The 18,948-nt window shown below is 44.9% G+C and overlaps 1 protein-coding gene across 2 annotated transcripts; it reads right to left on the bottom strand.

The window, feature by feature from the left end:
• Positions 1-9,997: 9,997 nt before the first annotated feature.
• Positions 9,998-18,599, bottom strand: ENTPD4 (ectonucleoside triphosphate diphosphohydrolase 4). Of its 2 annotated transcripts, none has more exons than XM_026863135.1 (13): positions 18,566-18,599; positions 17,878-17,995; positions 17,410-17,607; positions 16,757-16,962; positions 16,080-16,230; positions 15,890-15,993; positions 15,228-15,287; positions 14,856-14,986; positions 13,118-13,284; positions 12,571-12,895; positions 11,782-11,867; positions 11,391-11,552; positions 9,998-11,104 (listed from the first exon to the last, which is right to left on the bottom strand). In XM_026863135.1, exons 2-13 carry the CDS (start codon positions 17,883-17,885, stop codon positions 10,876-10,878), a joined length of 1,827 nt encoding a protein of 608 aa, XP_026718936.1. In that variant the 5' UTR covers positions 17,886-17,995; positions 18,566-18,599; the 3' UTR covers positions 9,998-10,875. The 2 variants fall into 2 exon arrangements, with proteins under 2 accessions (XP_026718936.1, XP_026718935.1); XM_026863134.1 differs by having other exon boundaries at positions 14,832-14,986; positions 18,566-18,598.
• Positions 18,600-18,948: the final 349 nt, after the last annotated feature.

Here is an 18,948-nt window from a genome sequence, read left to right as displayed (position 1 = left end):
CCCCCCCCCCCCCAGGAGACCACCCCAGCTGATAATATTGGTAGGATTGTGACAACCACATTCCCACAAGGTGGCAAAGCCTCCTGCGGGCAGTCCCCCAAGATTTTGTGTTGTTAAAAAATAATAAATCAGGAAGAGGACAGTTGTTTCTTGGTGTGACACAGAGGATATCAAGAGGTCAGGACTTAAACCTGGGATGCCACTGAAACAGAGCCTGGCTCTTCCTCCAGGGAAACCAGCACAAGTGGTCCGCAGGAGGTTTAGCACAGCACCCCACAGACCCTAATTCTCCTGTACCAGCAACGCTCGTGAAAGAGGTGAAACACCGCAAATTGCAATTAGCATCGTGGCTATCAGCAGAGCACCACTGGGTGGGTCAGGCCTGGCCGGCCTCACCTCGCTCAGTCCCAGGGCCATCAGGGGAAAAACGTGTCACTGCAGAAGCTCCGCAGAGCTATTTCAGACTGGCAGGAAGCTGAAGGCAGTTTGGCCAGAGGAAGGAATGTGTGAGCGTCTGCTGATCAGGGCATGGAGAAACATGACAGCCTGACAGAGGAATGTTTGCCGAATGCCCGGGTCGGGTAAGGATACAAACAGCAAATGCCATTAAGGCTTCCAGCTGATGGAAGAGTTTGCTGGTTGCATAAAGCAAAACGTTCAGCAGGAATTCAGTAAAGCTCTTCAAGGTAACATGCTGGATTCAGGGAATTTGCTGCCCCCTTCATACTGCAGCTGGTTAAAACCAAAAGGCAAGCACCAAGCAAAAAAAAAAAAATCATTAGAAAACCTCTCAAAATCATATAGTCTACAGAAAAACACTGCTCCAAACTGGTTTTGCATCATCTGATCGTGCAAACGGGCCACCAGGGAAACCACTTGCCAGGCCACCAGCCATCCTATCGCCTCCCAACCTGTTTCACTGTCACCTCGTTGCTCTTGGGGCTCTGTGGAGTTTGCTGCCCTTCATCAGGAGGGAAGCACAGATCCCCCACTCCCTCTTATCCTCTCCCCAGCAGGAACCTTTCAGTTTCTTCCAACCCAAGGGCAAAGATGCACCCTTGTGGGCAGCAATACCAGCAGGCACCCAATTTTCTGCATTGTGACTCCACAGATAATGGATATCTTCATGCAAAATACTTGTACAAGCACCAGCTACAGCTGAATCTGTCTCTTGGCCATACACTCAGCCACCATTTCAGGTCTACATCCCTCGCCTACGTGTTTTCTTCGGCATCTGCCTGAAGGACACGCCTTGCCATATGCACAAGTCAAGACTGGTTTTGACCAAGTAGTCACAGTCATGGTCCATGCTCCCCAAAATTAGGTATGCGCTATTAGGTTCTATAATCTCTCCTCTCCAATTTTCAGTTCTTTTAAAAAGGCAAGGCTCATTGCCTCCCCAAACCTTGTGTTTTCACCCTGTAGACTCTCTGGAGCCGTAGGTTGACTTGACCTTTCAAATTTACAGAGCAGATACACTAAGCTCCGTAAAGGTTGCTCCGCACAGAGATGATCTAGGTGATATCTAAAGAACTGAAGGACCTGACTACCCTGTAAGAGCGTTACTGACACGTGGCAACTTTCACACCAATTGGCTCTAGCGGAAAGTTCCTGCAGTGTGTAATTGGAAAGCTACATCCCTGCTTTTGAGCTCACAGGATGGCTAACAAACACCAGCAATTCTCCAGAAGTAGGTCTATGCTTCCCCCAAAAAAGGCATATAAACCAATTTATGTAATGCATTTAATCTCTACTGGAATTTCTAAGATTTCCACATCAGGAGTTTGGTAGTGACTGAACTGACCTCGCAGACTCCCATCCCCTGCTGTCTGGTTACTGCCAGATGCTGTTGAAACGACTGTAAACTTGGGTTGTTCCTCTTCAGGGAGGGACCGTTGCATGACACAGCTCTTTTGCAGCCAGCAAAAGGTGGAAAAACGAGATTCATTTTCCATAATAACTTCAATCCTTTGAGATCTCTTTCTCCTGCTCTGCATGTGTTCTAGTCTAACAGTCAGTGCAAAGCAGACGATGAGCACAGCATGCTGCCCTTCCATCACCACTTGATTTCCCATGCTTTGCAGTCACCCCCTCACACCTGCAGGGCTCAGAACTTCAGTCTTGCAATTCAAGCTAAGGCACAGCTGACCTCAATGCTCTAGAAAGACATTCCAAAACTATCTCTGAAGTCCAGACTCTTTAACAAGTACTTTGAACAGAAGTGTGAATCAGCCTCGTATGAGATCTGGGATAGAGTGGTGTCTCCCAGCTCTCAGTCTGATGCACCACCTAGAGAGTAACACACCTTCAACATCCATTAACTCCACACCTATCTCTGAGCAAATGAAAGGCTCATACGTGAAGGTGGGTAAAAACCTGAAGCCCAAAGAAGTACTCAGAGCAGATATATTTCTGTAGCAGGCACAGGGGCTCGGAGATGATGCCTGTTCCTGTACATGACAGCAGCTGCTCCTTCTCAGCCCCAGGCAGCTTGAACAATAGAGCAGCGCACACCCAGAGGAAGCACATACATCTTCCTTGTATTTCTCTCCTCCTTAACCTTTCAGGAAAGGGGTGGGGAAGGCCAGTTAGTACCGAAATCTCCCAACTGGAATGTGAGCTTCTAGTTTTCCTAGGCCAAGGAAGACCCACGTGCAAGGCGTATTGCAAGTACTTTCCATTCTTTATCTGTAGGAGCAATTACACAGCCATCCCAGCTGTCTTTGAGCACTGATTCAAGGAGTCAGCTGTTGAAAGGCAACTTCCCCCAAGCAAGCTCCTGACAAAGTGCAGGTGGCATACAGTATCTGGCCAGCACACACCAGTGTCCTTCCCCATACATCCAGGTTCCTGATAGATTCCCTCTGTGCAACTCAGCCATCCAGGAGATGAGTACAGAAGAGTATAAACAGAGTTTTGTCACTAAAAAATGTGAAAAGAGTTTGAGAAATCCAGCATCACCAACTCAAGGCAGTGACAACACTAAGGGAAAAAGGAACCTCAACCCATCCCACTACCAGCTTGATGCTGGTGCCAGCAAGAGACACCCAGAGCCTGGCGCGGGGTCCCAGGGCAGCAGGAGAGCACCTGGAGAGCAGCACAAAGGAATTCCAGCCAGTAATTCGGCTTCATCGGGGGTCCAACTTAAATGCCTCTATGCAAATGCACATAGTGTGGGGAATAAACAAGAGGGGTTAGAGCTGTGTGCACTTACTGGCAGCACAGAGCTGTGGCAGCATGGCTCCTGTGATGGAGTGTGTGGGGATGGAAGGACAGGCAGGGCTGGGCAGGGAGTGGGTTGAGAGCAGCCCTGGGGGGAAGGATTTGGGGTATTAGTGGATGGAAAACTGACTGTGAGCCAGCACTGTGTGCTCAATACCCAGAAACCCAACTGTGTCCTGGGCTGCACCCCGAGCAGCGTGGGCAGCAGGGAGAGGAGGGGATTCTCCTCATCTGCTCTGCTCTGGGAGATCCCCCTGCAGGGCTGGGTCCAGCTCTGGGGGCACCAACAGCAGAAGGCCACAGACCTGCTTGAGTAGGACCAGAGGAGGCCATGGAGATGCTGGGGGGGCTGGAGCACCCCCTGTGAGGACAGGCTGAGAGAGTTGGGGGGTTCAGCTGGAGAAGAGAAGGCTCCGGGGAGACCTTAGAGCGGCCCCCCAGGGCTGAAAGGGGCTGCGGGAAAGGGGGGGGACTCTGGATTGGGGCGGGGAGAGATAGGATGAGGGGTAATGGGTTTAATCTGACAGAGGGGAGATTTAGATCAGATCCAAGCCAGAAATCCTCCCCTGTGAGGGGGGTGAGGCCCTGGCACAGGGTGCCCAGAGCAGCTGTGGCTGCCCCTCCCTGGAAGGGTTCAAGGCCAGGTTGGACGGGCTTTGGGAAACCTGGGCTGGGGGAAGGTGGCCCTGCCCAGGGCAGGGGGGTGGGACCAGGTGATCTTTAATGTCCCTTGCAACTCAAACCACTCTAGGATTCTAATCCCACACGTGCAGTGAAATGCACTAAAAGTCCGGGAAGGAGGGTTGTATTTTGTCTTATCCTGAGGGACGGCAGAGGCCCTGGAGGTTTACCGTCCCCTCCCACTAGATGGCAAGAGTCCCTCTCCTAACAGCAGAGCCTCTGCAAGCAGAGACTGTGTGTGCAGGAGCCAGAGAAGGGGCTTCTGGCCCTGAAGAGCACTGAGCAGATAGAACTGGCCTCCCATCCAGTCTGTCAGGATTTATTTTGCTGTGATTAAGCTAGCTACGTCCGGGAGCAAGGGAGAAGAGAGGAGGAACTGAGCAGAATAAAACCACTTGGTTGCACAAGGGGAAGGATGCTCAGGAACACAATGTCCTGGTCTTCATTACTCCCAAATACACCAAATCCCTCCTCATCCTTAAAAGGCGTTATGGAAACATCTGGTTTAATGTCTTTTGTGCTGATTCACTGTGACAGACCAAAGAACATGCCCTAACAAGAACAGTCTCTGCTAGCGGTTCTGCTCTCATGCAGAAACTTGAACAATTAGTTCAAGGACTGAGACTCCCCTTGCTGAATTTGTGAGAGAGCTCACTGCAAGGTCAGGATATGGGAACAGCTATGTAAGAGATGCATTACTCACCCTCACATCTGATCCCAACGTTTCATTAACACCCTTCGTGCCTACATGACCAGCAAGGAGCTAAGGACCCTCAGCTGGCATGGCAGGTGATGCCCTAAGAGTTACCCTCAGATTACTGCCTTCTGATGCTTATTACTGCCTGCCAAAATCTGGCCATGGCAACTAGAGACCCCACTAGTAATGGGGAAAAACGTGGGATCTTGTCTGCAAGTCACCATGGGACCTATCAGCAGAAGAGAAACACATGAGACCTGGGAAGAGAAAACATCTGCAGTCTATCTGTAGGTTGAAGCCCAGCCCTGCTCTGCACATTATTTGTAGCAGGGAGTGTAGAGCGAGTAACTTCCAGGACCCTGGAAAGCATCTGGAGTTCAGGAAAACCTGGACATCACATTGTGTCTCCAGTGCATTTGTATATTGCCTGAACGCTCCCTTTTGAAGATCCGGGCTCTATAAAGCATCTCCAGCAAGACATCTCACTCATCATCTAGGAAGACACTGCTAACCCAGTCCTACCAGCCCAAAGGCCTTCAAGCACAAGCAGGAGAGAGTCATCGTTGTCCTCCCATTCTTTAAACAAAGGGAGGCTGACCTGAAAAACAACTGTCAGGACCAGGTCCCCTGAATACGACACACAGAGAGGCTGGTGCCCAGGAAGAGGGACACAGCAAGAGCTCATTTGGGCTTTCATGCATTATTTAGTAGCAACAATGGCAGAAACAATGGGACAAGAAAGAACAAGGTGCCCCTGATCAGGCATGCCATCAGGTCACTACTATTGACTGTCCCCTTCCCTAAGTGGTGCAGAGAGAGAAAACCCTTTTGTTTCCACAAGCTCCCAACCTCCTCGGGGCTGGTGCTCCCGGAGGAGCCATGTGCTTCCTCCCTTCCCCACCCTCCCCTGCCTTTCTCATGGGTATGCTTTTGTCTCCCAACTGCTTCTTCCATTAGGGGCCATGTTTGGCCTTGTTTGCTTTGGACATTTTCCACACACAAAAACATAGCAACAAAAAGAAGAGTGATACGTTTAAGAGGCCATGAAGCCAAAAGCTTCAGTATCATTTGCCTGTCCATTCCAGGTCACTGGGATAGGTCAAAGAGCAGTGCCCTTGCCTCCCCTCTGTGCTTTTCTGCGTGCCTTACCTGTCCTTAATGGACCTGGAGAAAGGACAAGGTGAACAGGAGAAGCAGAAGAAAGAAAATAAAGCATGTTAATGCAGAAACAGACACAAACAGATAAACATTACCATTGTGACTTGGGAATCCGAGCCTAGGAACGGGCACTGAGTGAAAATAAGGTATTGCTAAGCCTCCTAAAGGAATCATGTTTCCCCTGGCGTTGTCGCTTATTGTAGTCTCTTCGGAGCAGGCTTGTCCAGGGGTGGGATGGAAAGGCTTCCTTTTTTTATTTTACCCCTTCATCTCGAGCTGCAAGAGCTGCAACAATAATACGGTTTTAGTCTCCTCCTCAGAAGATGCCACAAAATTCTTCCTCCTCTTGCAGAGCCCCTGCCCTATCTTGCAAACACCTGGGGAGGGGAAAAAAAACCCAAAACCCAAAACCACCCACACCCCACACACCTCCCCCCCTCACATTGTAATTCTAATTATTGGGACACTACAGCCAGATTGTCAAAGAAGGCAAGAGCTGAATTCACAAGCACTTGCCACAGGATAGTTCAAGCACCAAAAAGCACAGCAGTCTTGTAAATCTAGGCATTTAAGTTTGGCACTCAGCTGATTGCTTTTGAAAATCTGCGCCTCCCTCCCCATGCCTTGTGGGCTTTAAGCTCTTAAAGCAATTAAAGGCACCCGCTCATCTGTCAGCCTCAATAGAGCACACACTAACAGCAGTGAACTCCCACAAAGCCCTCACGCAGCCCGTGGGCCAAAATCTCGTGCTGTGTTACACGGGACAGCGCGTGGCTCCAGCTCCCCCCACGCTGGGGGCTGAATGACCAACCTCTCGTTAATCTGCAGCACTTGGAGCACCCCAGAGGAGGTGTCCAGGAGGAGCAGACTGTTCCCCAATCCTAGCCCACAGGCCATCCCCTTGGCCTCACACACACACCAGTCGCAAGACATGGGAACAGAGTGACCTGCAGGGTGCTCCAGCTGCTTCCTAGCACGGACATACTCTGATCACGCCACAAACCTGCACATAAATATACAATCAGGCTGACATGCTCAGCACCACTTTGTTGCCCTACACTGCCCTGATGCTTAGGCTGGTACTCAAAGCTGGTTTTTAACATTCTTTCCTCTAAAACACACTTTCCCAGGACAAAAATCCTACTCTTTTCCATATCCCAAACCCCAGCACATCCCAGTTTCAGCATTAAAACCACCTCCTGAAAGAAGCAAAAGTTGGAGGTTTCAAGTTATTGGTGCTCTACTCTCTCCAAAGGTACAAAGACAACCAACCATTTCAGATCCACAGCCTAAGAATTTGCTGAAATTCCTCTCAACACGTGCGCTTCTCTCCAAGCAATAGCAATCTGCCCCAGGACAGCTGCTAAAGCAATCCAAAGCCTCCAGCCAGTTTTAGGCTTGTTTTTCTCCCTTAGTACCTCACTGCAAACCACTCTGCACACTTTGCTCCCCTCCACGGCATCCTACAGACTTCTGCTGCACCTTCCCCATGGTTTCACAGCAGCGAAAACAATCCCACCTCTTCTCCAACAGAGCAAAATCCTCCCTTTGAAGCTAGAATACCTCAGATAAGCAGCAACATGCCCGGAGAACACCACAACACCATCCCTTCTTCCTCAGCCTTCTGTTCTCCCAGCCCTTACTTATAGGGTCTTGCTTCTAACAAGTATGATGGCTCTCCCCTGGCATGTCCAGGAAACTGAATTAACTCAGCTGCCTCTCGCTGTGCCCCCTGTACCTGTGGGACATCAAGGGGCTTAACCTGCAGCTTGCTGGAAATAAAGAGGGTGCCAGTGCTGCTTCCTGCTGTGCTCAACCCCTTGAAGCTGACTGTACTACCAGGGTGTGAGCCTCTGTGGTCATGGATGGAACGGCTGAGAGGCAAGGTTTAAAGAAACTCAGCCTATTCCCCTCAAATCTTTCAGTTAGTATCTCAACCACAGAGACATAACGCAGCAAAAATCCTGCCTGAAGAAATACAAATTGAAGAAGTAACTGGGGAAACGGTTTATTGGAAGAAAAAAACAAACAAAGAAGCTGTGAAAGTAAGATGACTCGGTGACTGGCATTAGCATGACAAATTAATTGGCTCTTCTCAGACACAGGGAGGGGCAGCTGGGTATCTAATGAGATTTCTTAAAAAACCTTAAAAACAGTTTAGGAAAGCAAGTCCCCAAGCACATAAGAGCCAGCTGGCTTTAGTTTTGAAAAGTGTTCACCTCCACTCGCTCTGAAACACCTTGACACCTGCTCACCTTATCAAGCACTTTACCACCCGATATCTGAATGAGGAGGGGAAAAATACAGATATCAAACTGGCCTCTGTGCATTATTTTGCATGAATGAAGAAAGTTTAAGTTTCTAGGCCTTAGGCTTGTTTGAATCTGTCTTTTCACGCACTGCTTAGATTTTTAACGAACAGTAGCTGCTCCCACAACCAATCTCTGCTGGCAGAATCTTTTTACCACTACGAGAGGAAATTGTGTGTTGGGTTATCTTTATTCTGCCCTTCCTGAACCAAACCGCTAGAGAAAGCGGGACAACACTGTTAGTATCCTGGAGCAGAAAAAAGACAATGAAAAAAAAAAAAAACCACAACCCAAAACAACCAAAAAGAGACACTGTACACTGCAGAGCAGTCAGGGGTCCATGGAAAGCATCCTGCCTCTTCACACCCCATGCTCCTGACTGCTTTCTCACCACCATTCAACATCTCATCTTTCTTCATATTCCAAACGCTCCCGCTTAGTATCTTCATCCCTCATTGTGGTGCTTTCAAAAACAAGTGTGGGAACCCTAAATTCAGGCCCACGATGCTCTACATGGAAGCACAAGAGCACTCTGCCTCCGTTACCCCAGTGCTGTACCTGTCCCTACTGCATTCACCAAGCTTCCTAGCTGCCGTTTGTTCTACCAAAATCTTCTTAGGCTCTGGGGGCCATAAAACACACACTTCATTGTGCACGGCCAGAGTTTGTCCATCCTACAAAACAAGAAAGCAATACTGCACTTGGCTCCACCAGGACATATTATATAACTTCAGACAATTGCTTTTCCTTTCAAAAGTTTTTATACCACCTTAACTAAGGCCAGAATAGTTTTCCCCATGACTGCCCATTATTTAATAAAAAAAAAAAGAGCTTCTCATTCTATTAAAGACTCAATTTTAAAGTTATACATTAGGAGATTTTTTTTGTTTTGCAATCCTTTTCATGTTCAGAACCTCACTAAAAAGAAAATGCTGCAGCATCTAAAAGGAGATTCTATTTGAGGCCTGAAACATTCTTCCTTCAAACTTCTCCATGTTTTTATGATTTTCATAATTTTTTCATCTGCATTTATTGGGTTGGTTTGGGGGTTTGTTGTGTGATGATGATTTTTTTTTTTTTTTTCTTGCTGCATTTGAGACATTATCTCCTCTGATAAGAGATGCTTGGCATCTGCCTGGATTTTGCCAAGTCACACCCTGATACTTCCTCTCCACTTTAGCACTAACACCAGCCCTGGTCCGAAGGGGGCTGCTTTATCTAAGCATGCAATTAGAGGCTCTCTACTCTAGTTTTAGGCATCTCAGGCACAGGAAGTACAGGCTCTGTAACAATTGACAGTGTCAGTTTTCCGATAATTCTTATCAGCCCACGAGTGCAACAAGTTTGTACCACAGTTCCAGACATCAAAAGTGAGAGGTTTATTATCTAAGCGTTCACTCAGATGGTGCTCAAAAAATAGCAAAATGCAAACCAGACTCTCAGCTGGCGAAGTGCTTAGACTCATCAGGTACAAAAAAAAAATCCTTTATAAAAGGACTGTTTGTTATTTCTGAACATTCAGTTAAAGATTCCGTTGCCATTTCAAAATTCCACCACGTATCCAGTTAATTCTTGTGACTGCAACACAGCCATCTACCAGCAGCCATGGGATGGAAGAGGCAGGAAGTTTAGCAACTAAATTCAGCTGCAATTTGCGGATCAAGCCTAAATTTCCTAGAAAAAGGCAAAAGCAAGCACATCAAAAGGATACTATAAAACAAATTCGAAGTATCTAGATTTTTAGATGAATACACTGCACCTTAAGTATGACAAAAATGGTATCAATGCATCTACTTCTCCAATACTGCAAACAGCATCCAGTTTTCCAGCATATTCACACCTACTAAAAGAGAAGAAAGTTTTGCCAGTTGGATGCAAACAGTGAGAACAGAAGTGGTACTGTGCAATAAAATATCCATCCACCAGAAGCTCATATAAATCCCACTTTTAATCATGGACAGATTTACTTTCAAGTAAAATTAACAGTTTTAAATAAAATATAAATTAACAGAGTACTCAAAACCAAAAAAAGAGGACACTGTGCATGTCTACTCTAGCAGAAACAAAAGCCTAGGCATATTCCAGTTCTCTTCACCTGACTGGAATTTCAAGGAGATCTCTGAATGATTATGAAACAGAAATAAGTGATTAAAATTAGTGACTTTTGCCACTATGAGGATATAGCTTTCCAAGACCAAAGGGGAAACTGTCACAGACAAATAAAACTGATTTAAGCAGTTCTGTGGAAGCACAGCACTGGGTGCAATAGATTCTTCTTCTCCATCACAGTACTTATTCCAGAATATAAAATCAGATAAACTGTCCTAAAAGGTTGTTTCCTTCCTGTTTTGGAAAACCCTGCACTTCCTTTTCTTTGACTGAGGAGACTCAGAACTGACAAGTCAAGTGATATCAATCCTGGAATCAGGAAAAGAAAATAAAAACAGTCCTCATTCATCCTAGGTAACAGTATTTCACAATCTCACCCAAAGGATGAGAATTCACACTCATTCTCTTACCATACATAACTTAAGCTGCTGCTACTCATTTACTGACGAGCCTTTGCTCGTCCCATTACACGCAAAAGTGCAATATTTAAAATAAAAAAAAAAAGTAATTTTTGGCAGATATTGTCTGATGAGACTAAGCCAAGTTGACCCCATTTTCCCATATTTCCAAAGCCTAGCTGTATTACACGCTCTGGGCAATCTGCTTCTTCAATGGTTTAAAGGGACAAAAAGGAGGAACCCTGAGGCAAAAATGGCTTTTTATGTAGCAAGTCCATTAAAAGCTCTTCATCACAGCATCTCATAAGGGTCCTGCGATCTTCTGTGGTGGGAGGCCTTCCTCAATCCATAGGGAAGTAGCTGAGCTGTTATGCAACATTCGCCTGTGGATCCGTCGGAGCCTTAGCAGGTAAAGCAGGATGGAGAGCAGCACAATCAGAAAACAGACAAAAAACAAATAGTGATTGTAAACAAAGGAGAAGCTCCTCCAGTGGGAGTGACTTCCACGGAAGTTTTCTTGCTGGATGTCTCTGAAAAGAATCAAAGGGATAAGGGACGTAAGTTGCAAATCTAACTTTGCCTCCAAACTATCTTACCAGAGGAAAACAGAGCCCATTTTAGTAGAATCGTCTTTTTAAAGCATTACTTGAGCTGCCTAAAATATGTGCTGAGGTTAGATCTAATGCTCTACAAACAACATCTTACCTCCCTGTACCCATCAACTGCTTTGCTACCACTGTACCTCTTCCCTCTTCAAAACTCCCCACACTTTCCACCCAAATGCTCTTTCCAGACACTTGAGAAAACAACTGGTACCTTAAAGGTAAAAACCGTGTTCGGTAAAGAATGGCTCCCAAGGTCCACTGCACCTCTTTGTCATAAACCTGCAGAGCTGTTTTCAAACTGCTGTAACTCGCAGGAAAAGAGAAACCACTGTGAAATACTTCATACATCCAGGCAGACTTAAAGCACTGGTACCTATAGAAAGAGTGGCACAAGGTCAGGTCGGCAGTTAAGAGTCCCAAAGGACTGGGGACACAATTAAACACATAATCATCAGTATGTTTTTTTTTTAATGGCTGATGCAATATTTAAGGTTATATTCACACCTTCAATGAGTTCATTAAATAGATCATTTGGACATGACCCCGACCTCTCCCTGGCAGCTCTGCATGAATGACTTTGCTGTACAAACACAAATACTTACTTCAATCTGTGGAGATCAGCATGTGATGCATAAAGACCACGGTCAAAACGTTCTCGTAGGACAGACCACTTAGTGGCACAATAATCCTTTAAGGAAAAAAAAAAAGAAAAAAAAAAAGAAAAAGACAGACTTCAACATTGCTTCTGCCTTAAGAAAAAAATGCCACTAGCTAAGATGCTCTGCAAATACTGAAAAATAGAAAAGTTGAGAATATCATGGTATTTTCTGTAACATTTTGATCCATACTTGGCATTTATGGTTAAATATTCAGTAGCACTATGTGCTCCATGTACTTGGAGATGACAACTAACTAGACAACCTATTTTTAGGGCACTGACAAAGCAGGTTGTACTCTTCTACTCTGTGTTGCAGCATTACTTTAAACTGTCCCCAACAGATTGATCCCTGTTCGCAGTAACACATGGGAAACTGGCGCAAAATGTTAGGAAAAAAAAAAAATCCTTTTCCTCTTGCTTCATACAAGTCAGACATTCCTAAAAAGAAGCAAGGGGTGGAAGCAGCGTGGATTTCCCCATTATCAATATTTCTGCTGTAACTTGACTACCACAAGTCCTGTTCCCTCTACAGCAAGTCAGTTTTACTCTTGTGCCTTAAAACAAGTATTCTAAAAGCAAACACAGTGAGGAAGAGAGATGCCCTGGGACAGTTTATTGCAGGGTAGAAGGATTTTGGATCTTTAAAAGTATATTTTTTGTTGCAAGAATTTCCAAACAAAATGCTTCTGGAGAGTAGTTGTTTTGAATTAAGTGTTTCTCTCAAGAGCACTACCTTTGCAGCTTTAGTAAATTTAGCAGCATTGTAATCTCCTCCCATGCGTAACACGTCCTCGGTGCAGTAGTAGAACTCTGAGAAACCATAGAATTCACTGTTCTGAAAGTGCACAGCAGGCTGATAGACACCATTAAGAGATGTCTGCGTTTCATTAGTCTTATTCATGAACGGCTGAATAATTTCACGACACAGATTAAAATCTCCCGTTCCCCGCAGATACATTATCTGTCCGTTCTGCTGGATCTCATCCTGAGCATCCAGGGGCAGGCAAGGGTCTAGGTAGGGTGAATCAGAAGTCAGGCCAGTCTGTTTGCCCAGCAGTCTGTAGGAAAGAACAAGCAGAGTTAACAACTGTGTGTCAGAAATGGCAAGCTCTGAGACACAACAGCATCAAACCAAAGCATCCTCCATTAAGGAAACTTCAGCATTGCACGTAGCTGTAGAAATTAAGTTTTATGTCAAGACGCTTTACTAAATATATTCAAGTTGGGGGGTTACTGGTGATGCACAGGACCCGTATCCCCAAGGGGCTGCAGCCAGCTACCTGTTTTTAAGCACCGTGCTGGTAAACAGACTGTCTTCGTATCGCTGGCGGGCTGCGTTCCCTCCAAAGCCAAGGAATGTTGCAACGTAGACTCTGTATACGTGCTCAGTCTGATGAGCGTCACAGCCCAAGTTGAATTCTGCAAGTAAGTTTTTGGCTACTTCCTCCTGTAGGAACACAAGCACCAAGATTAGGTATAACTAGTATCAGCCAGAACCTACAGATGAGTTTTTCTGATAACTGGATGCTCAAAGACGTCTTTAAAATTCACTCTTTACTCATCTATTTTTCTCCTCACAGGTCCACACCCCTTCTACTTCCTAGGGAGAGCAAAGCATACTGATTGTAGAGAACTACAATATCACTACTGATACTCCAGGAATTTCCAGAACTGCTACTACAGACCCTGAAGTATCTTCTCCTATAAAAAGGTACGTGCTGTGGATACTAATCTCAGTGCTACAGTCTCTGACTGAGTCCCCCTGTTGCTGATTGCTAGGCTGGGCAGAATTATGGGCTGCCCAGCAGAGCTGTTTTTCATTTTCCAATCTGGAGTCCTCCAGCTTTTCAGGCGACCTATCAATCACTCATCTCTCCTCACATACCACACATCAGTCACTTGCAGATATTTATGAGCTGCGTAGCAGAAGCATTTCATGCAGAACGTGCTCAGAAATGGAGCATAACACTGCATGGCTTCCAACCAACACCGTGAATGAAGAACAGCACTAGTGCTGTAAGCGTCACAGTCAGTTGTTTGACTCTCTTGTCATTGTCTGGGAACCTGGAGAGGTTCCATGACCAGAAAACCTATTTTATATCGGCTTATGTTCAGCTAGAGACATACAACAGCCATCATCAACTGACTGCAACTCTTCTTATTTCCAATTCGTATCTGACTGAGGCAATCTGCTCTGAATCTAAACACCCATACTTCTGTTTAACAGCCCAAACTATTTGTTACACCATCTGTCTGAAAAGCAGTGTAGTTATTAAAACCTGTAATAATGAAAATGCACCATTTCACAGGAAGATTTAAAAAAATAAATATATATCAGCGCATTGTTACAATGATGTAGAATCAAAACACAGGGTTTTTATGCTAGTCTTTAGATATTTCTCAATTAAGTGAATGGGAAATCATCCAGCTTCAAAAATTCAGGAATTACTCTAGAACTTGGTGGATTGAAGCTAGAGCAACTTATGTTTCATTTAAGACTTGTAACAAAAAAATTTGCTTCCTGCAACAGATGAACTGTGCTGATGATGTCGGTGATATTTAAACAAAATGTACTGTTACCCCCATGTCCTGTTAATTCAGTTTCTACCAATCCAACCTGAAGGAAAAATCGCATCGTATACAAGTTCTTATATAAGAATCACCACCACACAACGTTTGGTTTCTAAACTCCAGCATACACTCTCTTAAGTGTAACACAAATTTTAAAATTGTACATACATACATGCACACACAAAGAATGCATTTAAAACTTACAAATTAGTGGCAAATTATACCAACTGAAATAAGCTTTCTGAATGGACAAAATACAAATGAATTGCTTAGCTGATGAAGGACTCGTATCTGTCATCTTCTTTTGCCTTGGCTTTGACATGGGATGTAATGAGGAATAGGACTCAAAACAAAGAAAACAAAACAACAAATACACATTAAAATAAATCAAAAGGAAAAGAAGGAAGTTGCACAGATAATAACCTGCTGCGAAGAGGCAAAGCTTACAGTTTTAGGGACTTCGTATGCTATCTGAGTCGACACTCCGCCCATGTCAAGAATACCCACTGTCCTCTTACGGAAGATGGCCTCCTTGTTTTCACTGCCTGGGACGTGCACCTCCACAATCGCTTCATCCTCTGAATAAAACGACAAGAAGGTGCTAAGAAAAACAACTAGGATGGGCCTAAAACAGCAGTGCACTACTTCTACCTAACTTTTCTGTAGAAATGCAGATCACTGGAGCTTCACGTACAAATTAAGTCAACATCAGCCATCTGCACACACACATCTCTGTCTAAAAGCACAGCATCACCAGTGAAAGCACAGGAATGTACCTGAAATCCTTCCTAAAATCCAGTTCACAATGAAGGTACTTACCATCATCTGTGTGTTCAAATCTTCCAAGAACAAAGTTGATGCCAATCCATGCATATACTCCTACATGCATAAGAAAACATAATTGGACATTTCAGTACATTCATCTGGTGCATATAATCTTAAAAACAGAGGGATTTTTTGCGTATGAGTTAAGATATATTGCTGCTCACATTATATAAAATACTTCGAAGGTAAAGATTCCTGACAAGTTATTCTAGTCCTTCTCTCCCAATTCAATGTATTAAAGACAGTTGGATGTGTACATTTCAGAAAAAGTAAACAAGTTAGCTTTAAAAGTGTTTTTAAGCCTCTAGTGAGTTGACCACATCAAAACACTGCTCCTTTAGAAACCATTTTTCCCTGCAAGGTTTGTTCCATCAAGAATGTTATGCCTTATCCTTACCCCTCCCTCCCTAAACGCAGAGAAAATGGATTAAAATTCCTGCTAAGCACAGATAAGTTATTTCCACTGCTAATTAGAAAACATTTAGACACATTAGAAGATCACAGCAGATGATCATCTCCACACTCCATATGTTGCTACTGAGGAATAAGGTCTCTCAACCAAACCAGAATTTTGAAGAGCAACAACAACATTAAACGAGTTGTACTGTGAAAGTAATAAATATTGCAAAGATAATTTTTTTCAAATGTTAACCTACCTTCCTGTTTTCCTGAAATAACCTCTGCATGTGAGTCCGAAAACAGAAAATCAAAATGCACAGGAATATCAGTGAGCAGATCTTCAAGTATTGCCTTCTGCTGGCTGCAAAATTACAGTTTGAACAGTTAAAAATAGTCAGACACACCAGGATCGCTATTCTAAATGCTAAAAATAAGACAGCCAATAACCTTTCTGGCAGAATCCTCATTCCTGCAGTACACAGAATATAAAGAGGAGTCTCTTTGTGCTTTGCACGTGGCACATGTTCAGCAGCAAAGCTCAGAAGTGGAGAAATATAATCACTGACCTTTTCAGGAGAGCTGGCAAACTCCGAAATGCCTAGTGAAACAGATAAATAGGAGAGTGAAGCAACTCAAGCTTTGGGCATTTCCTGGAAAATCTCGATAACCAATGCACAGAGAAGAAACCAACAACCCAAACCCACAAATTCAACTACAAAAATGCAAAAAAGAAGAATGAAGCTAACACTAACATCCTCTAAGCAATAAGCAAAAACCTGTGTTAGATATATTGCCTATTTATAGAAGTGGTTCGGGTAGCTTTATCTGTAAAGCCAAAGTATTTATTCACTAAATAAACAGAACCAAGTTAACTGACAACTGAACCAGCAACTGTCTTAGCCCACGGAGAAACCTCTCCCTCCTGCCTGTCAGGGTCATGTTTCAACCTTTAAAGCTGAACAAAGCTCTCTGCAAACCAAACCCAGAGAAACCTGGAGGAGTGCCATGCTGACAACTTGCAAGTGTCCTTTACCCAGACATTTTAAATACGGGGTTTGATAAAGCAAAGTTAGGATAAGCAACTATCTAGGAAATTGCATCTAAAATTAACTTCTATCCAGTACCTGGTTTAATTTTCATAACCACTGGTTTTCTGGTTTTGTCCCTCATCTGTTTGATGTCCAGCAGATCGTGTGGATTACCATTGTGCCTTGGCCAACAATACACAAAAATCCGAGAGCCACTGCTGCCACAGTCCACAACGATTCCATAGTTCAGATTGGGGTTGTTTGTATCTGTAGCTTCAGTGTCAGTTACTCGGGCAAGATATCTAGAAGAAAACGAGGGATTACTGTGTAGCAATTAAGTTCCATATGGAAGTTTTTCTCGACATCAGACTCAAAACGGGACAACAGTTTCCATCATAGGAAGCACACAGTATTCACTATTGAATGTTGCTGAAGAAAAAATAGTGGAGTGCCACCCGTAAGAATCAAATTCCCGGAATAAATACTAAAAGTAATTTCCAAAATAATTTATCATGCAGTATTTTTGCACCTATAGTTTTACTGAGCTGGTACAGATACACAGATATTAGAAAGCTGAATTATTGATAAATCAAAATAAACTTAGCTAAGTTTTGTTTACAAAGCAGGAAGTTTTACTCATACTTTTTCCACCCCATTGATGTATTTTACAGGCACAACCTGTCAGCATTTCCTCTTTCATACCAAAACTCCATTTCATTCCTTTCCAGAAAAGCCTTTTCAATTCTCACCTGTGGAATCTTTTGTCCCTGTATGCACGCCCATACTTATTGCGGATGACTACCAGGGAGTAGTAAAGCAAAGAGACAGCAGCAGCCAGGATTCCTATCACAACAATCTGTCGCAAAGTGGTGTTGAGAATACGCGGACATCCCACCGGAGAGATGCTGAAGTGCCAGGAAGCAGGAAGCAAACATGAGATGCTGATCCTAAAATTCAGAGGATAATCTGCTTTAAGAAAGGACTTGAATAGCAAAAAGAAGCACCATGCACTCTGAAACAATGTAAGGACAAACAGATTCTTCAAAAAACCTTTTACTTTGCTCTACTCTAGCTTTGCTCACGTTCTGGCTTGAGCATACTCAAGACACTATTCCCACCTTTGAATTCAGCATTAGCTATGAACTCACAATTAGGTTCCCTGTCCTTCACTTAGAAGACATTGCAATTTAATTTGACCATTCTTTTGGGATTCTTACCTCCCCATTTTGGGATATGACGAGCAGAGAGAAAGACCAGCTGGTGTTCAAACATCAGCCGGTCACCTCAGGCTGACAAGGCACACCAACCATTCTCAAAGCCATCGCTCTTCTGTTCCTGAGTTAAAAAGAAATCACAGATGATCTTCTAGACAGCATTATGAAGAGCACTGCCACAGCAATTCAAGGGAGGGAGGTGATCCTTCCCCTCTACTCAGCACTGGTGAGGCCACATTTGGAGGACAAAAAATACATAGAGCAAGGTGAGTGTAGGGCCACAGAGATGATGAAAGTACTGAAGCAGCTCTCACATGAGGAGAGACTAAGAAAGCTGGGCCTGTTCTGACTGGAGAAGAGATGACTCTTGTTAATGCATATAGATATCTGACTGGAGAATGTGAAGAGAAAGCAAACTCTTCTCTCAGTGGTGCCCAGTGACAGGACATGAAGCAGTAGGCACAAACTGAAATAGAGGAAATTCCACCTGAACGTAAGAAAAAACTGTGAGGGTGGCAGGACAAGGGAACAGGCTGCTCAGAGAGGTGCAGTCTCCATCCTCAGGGACATCCAAAGCCTGACTGGACACTGCCCTGGGCCACCTGCTCTGGCTGACCCTGCCTGGAGCACAGCTGTGCCCAGCCCTGCTCAGGGTGACCAAAGGAAGTTGGACACACACACAGCCGTGCACCTGCCACACAAGGTCTTCACGAACAGTTCTGCCACCACCTGCAAAGCCAGGCCCCAAAATGTGAAGACTCCACCATAAAAAAAAAACCAACAAGCGCTCAAGTGTTGACATCTCAGCACAGATCAGGACTGTCACTCTTCCTCCACCAGCCCCAGCTGGTCTCACAGCCCTTCCACACACGCCCTATCCTTACGAAAGCGCCCGCCCGAGGTGCCACGAAGTCCCTGCGCGGGTGCCAAACCGCAGCCACCCACTCCCGCTCCGAGCGGCGCCCACAACCCCGCACCGGGCGGCGGCACGGAGGGAAAGGGACAGGGGGACAGACCCCGGCAGCCCGCGGGGCAGCGCGGCAGCCTGCGGGGGACCCCCCGCCCCTTCCTCAC

The sequence above is a fragment of the Athene cunicularia genome (genome assembly GCF_003259725.1).
Source record: "Athene cunicularia isolate RWA chromosome 22 unlocalized genomic scaffold, athCun1 chr22_part1, whole genome shotgun sequence".
Taxonomy (NCBI): Eukaryota; Metazoa; Chordata; class Aves; order Strigiformes; family Strigidae; genus Athene; species Athene cunicularia.
The sequence above is the reverse complement of the archived record's forward strand: the minus strand, read 5'-3'. Positions and strand labels throughout refer to the sequence as shown.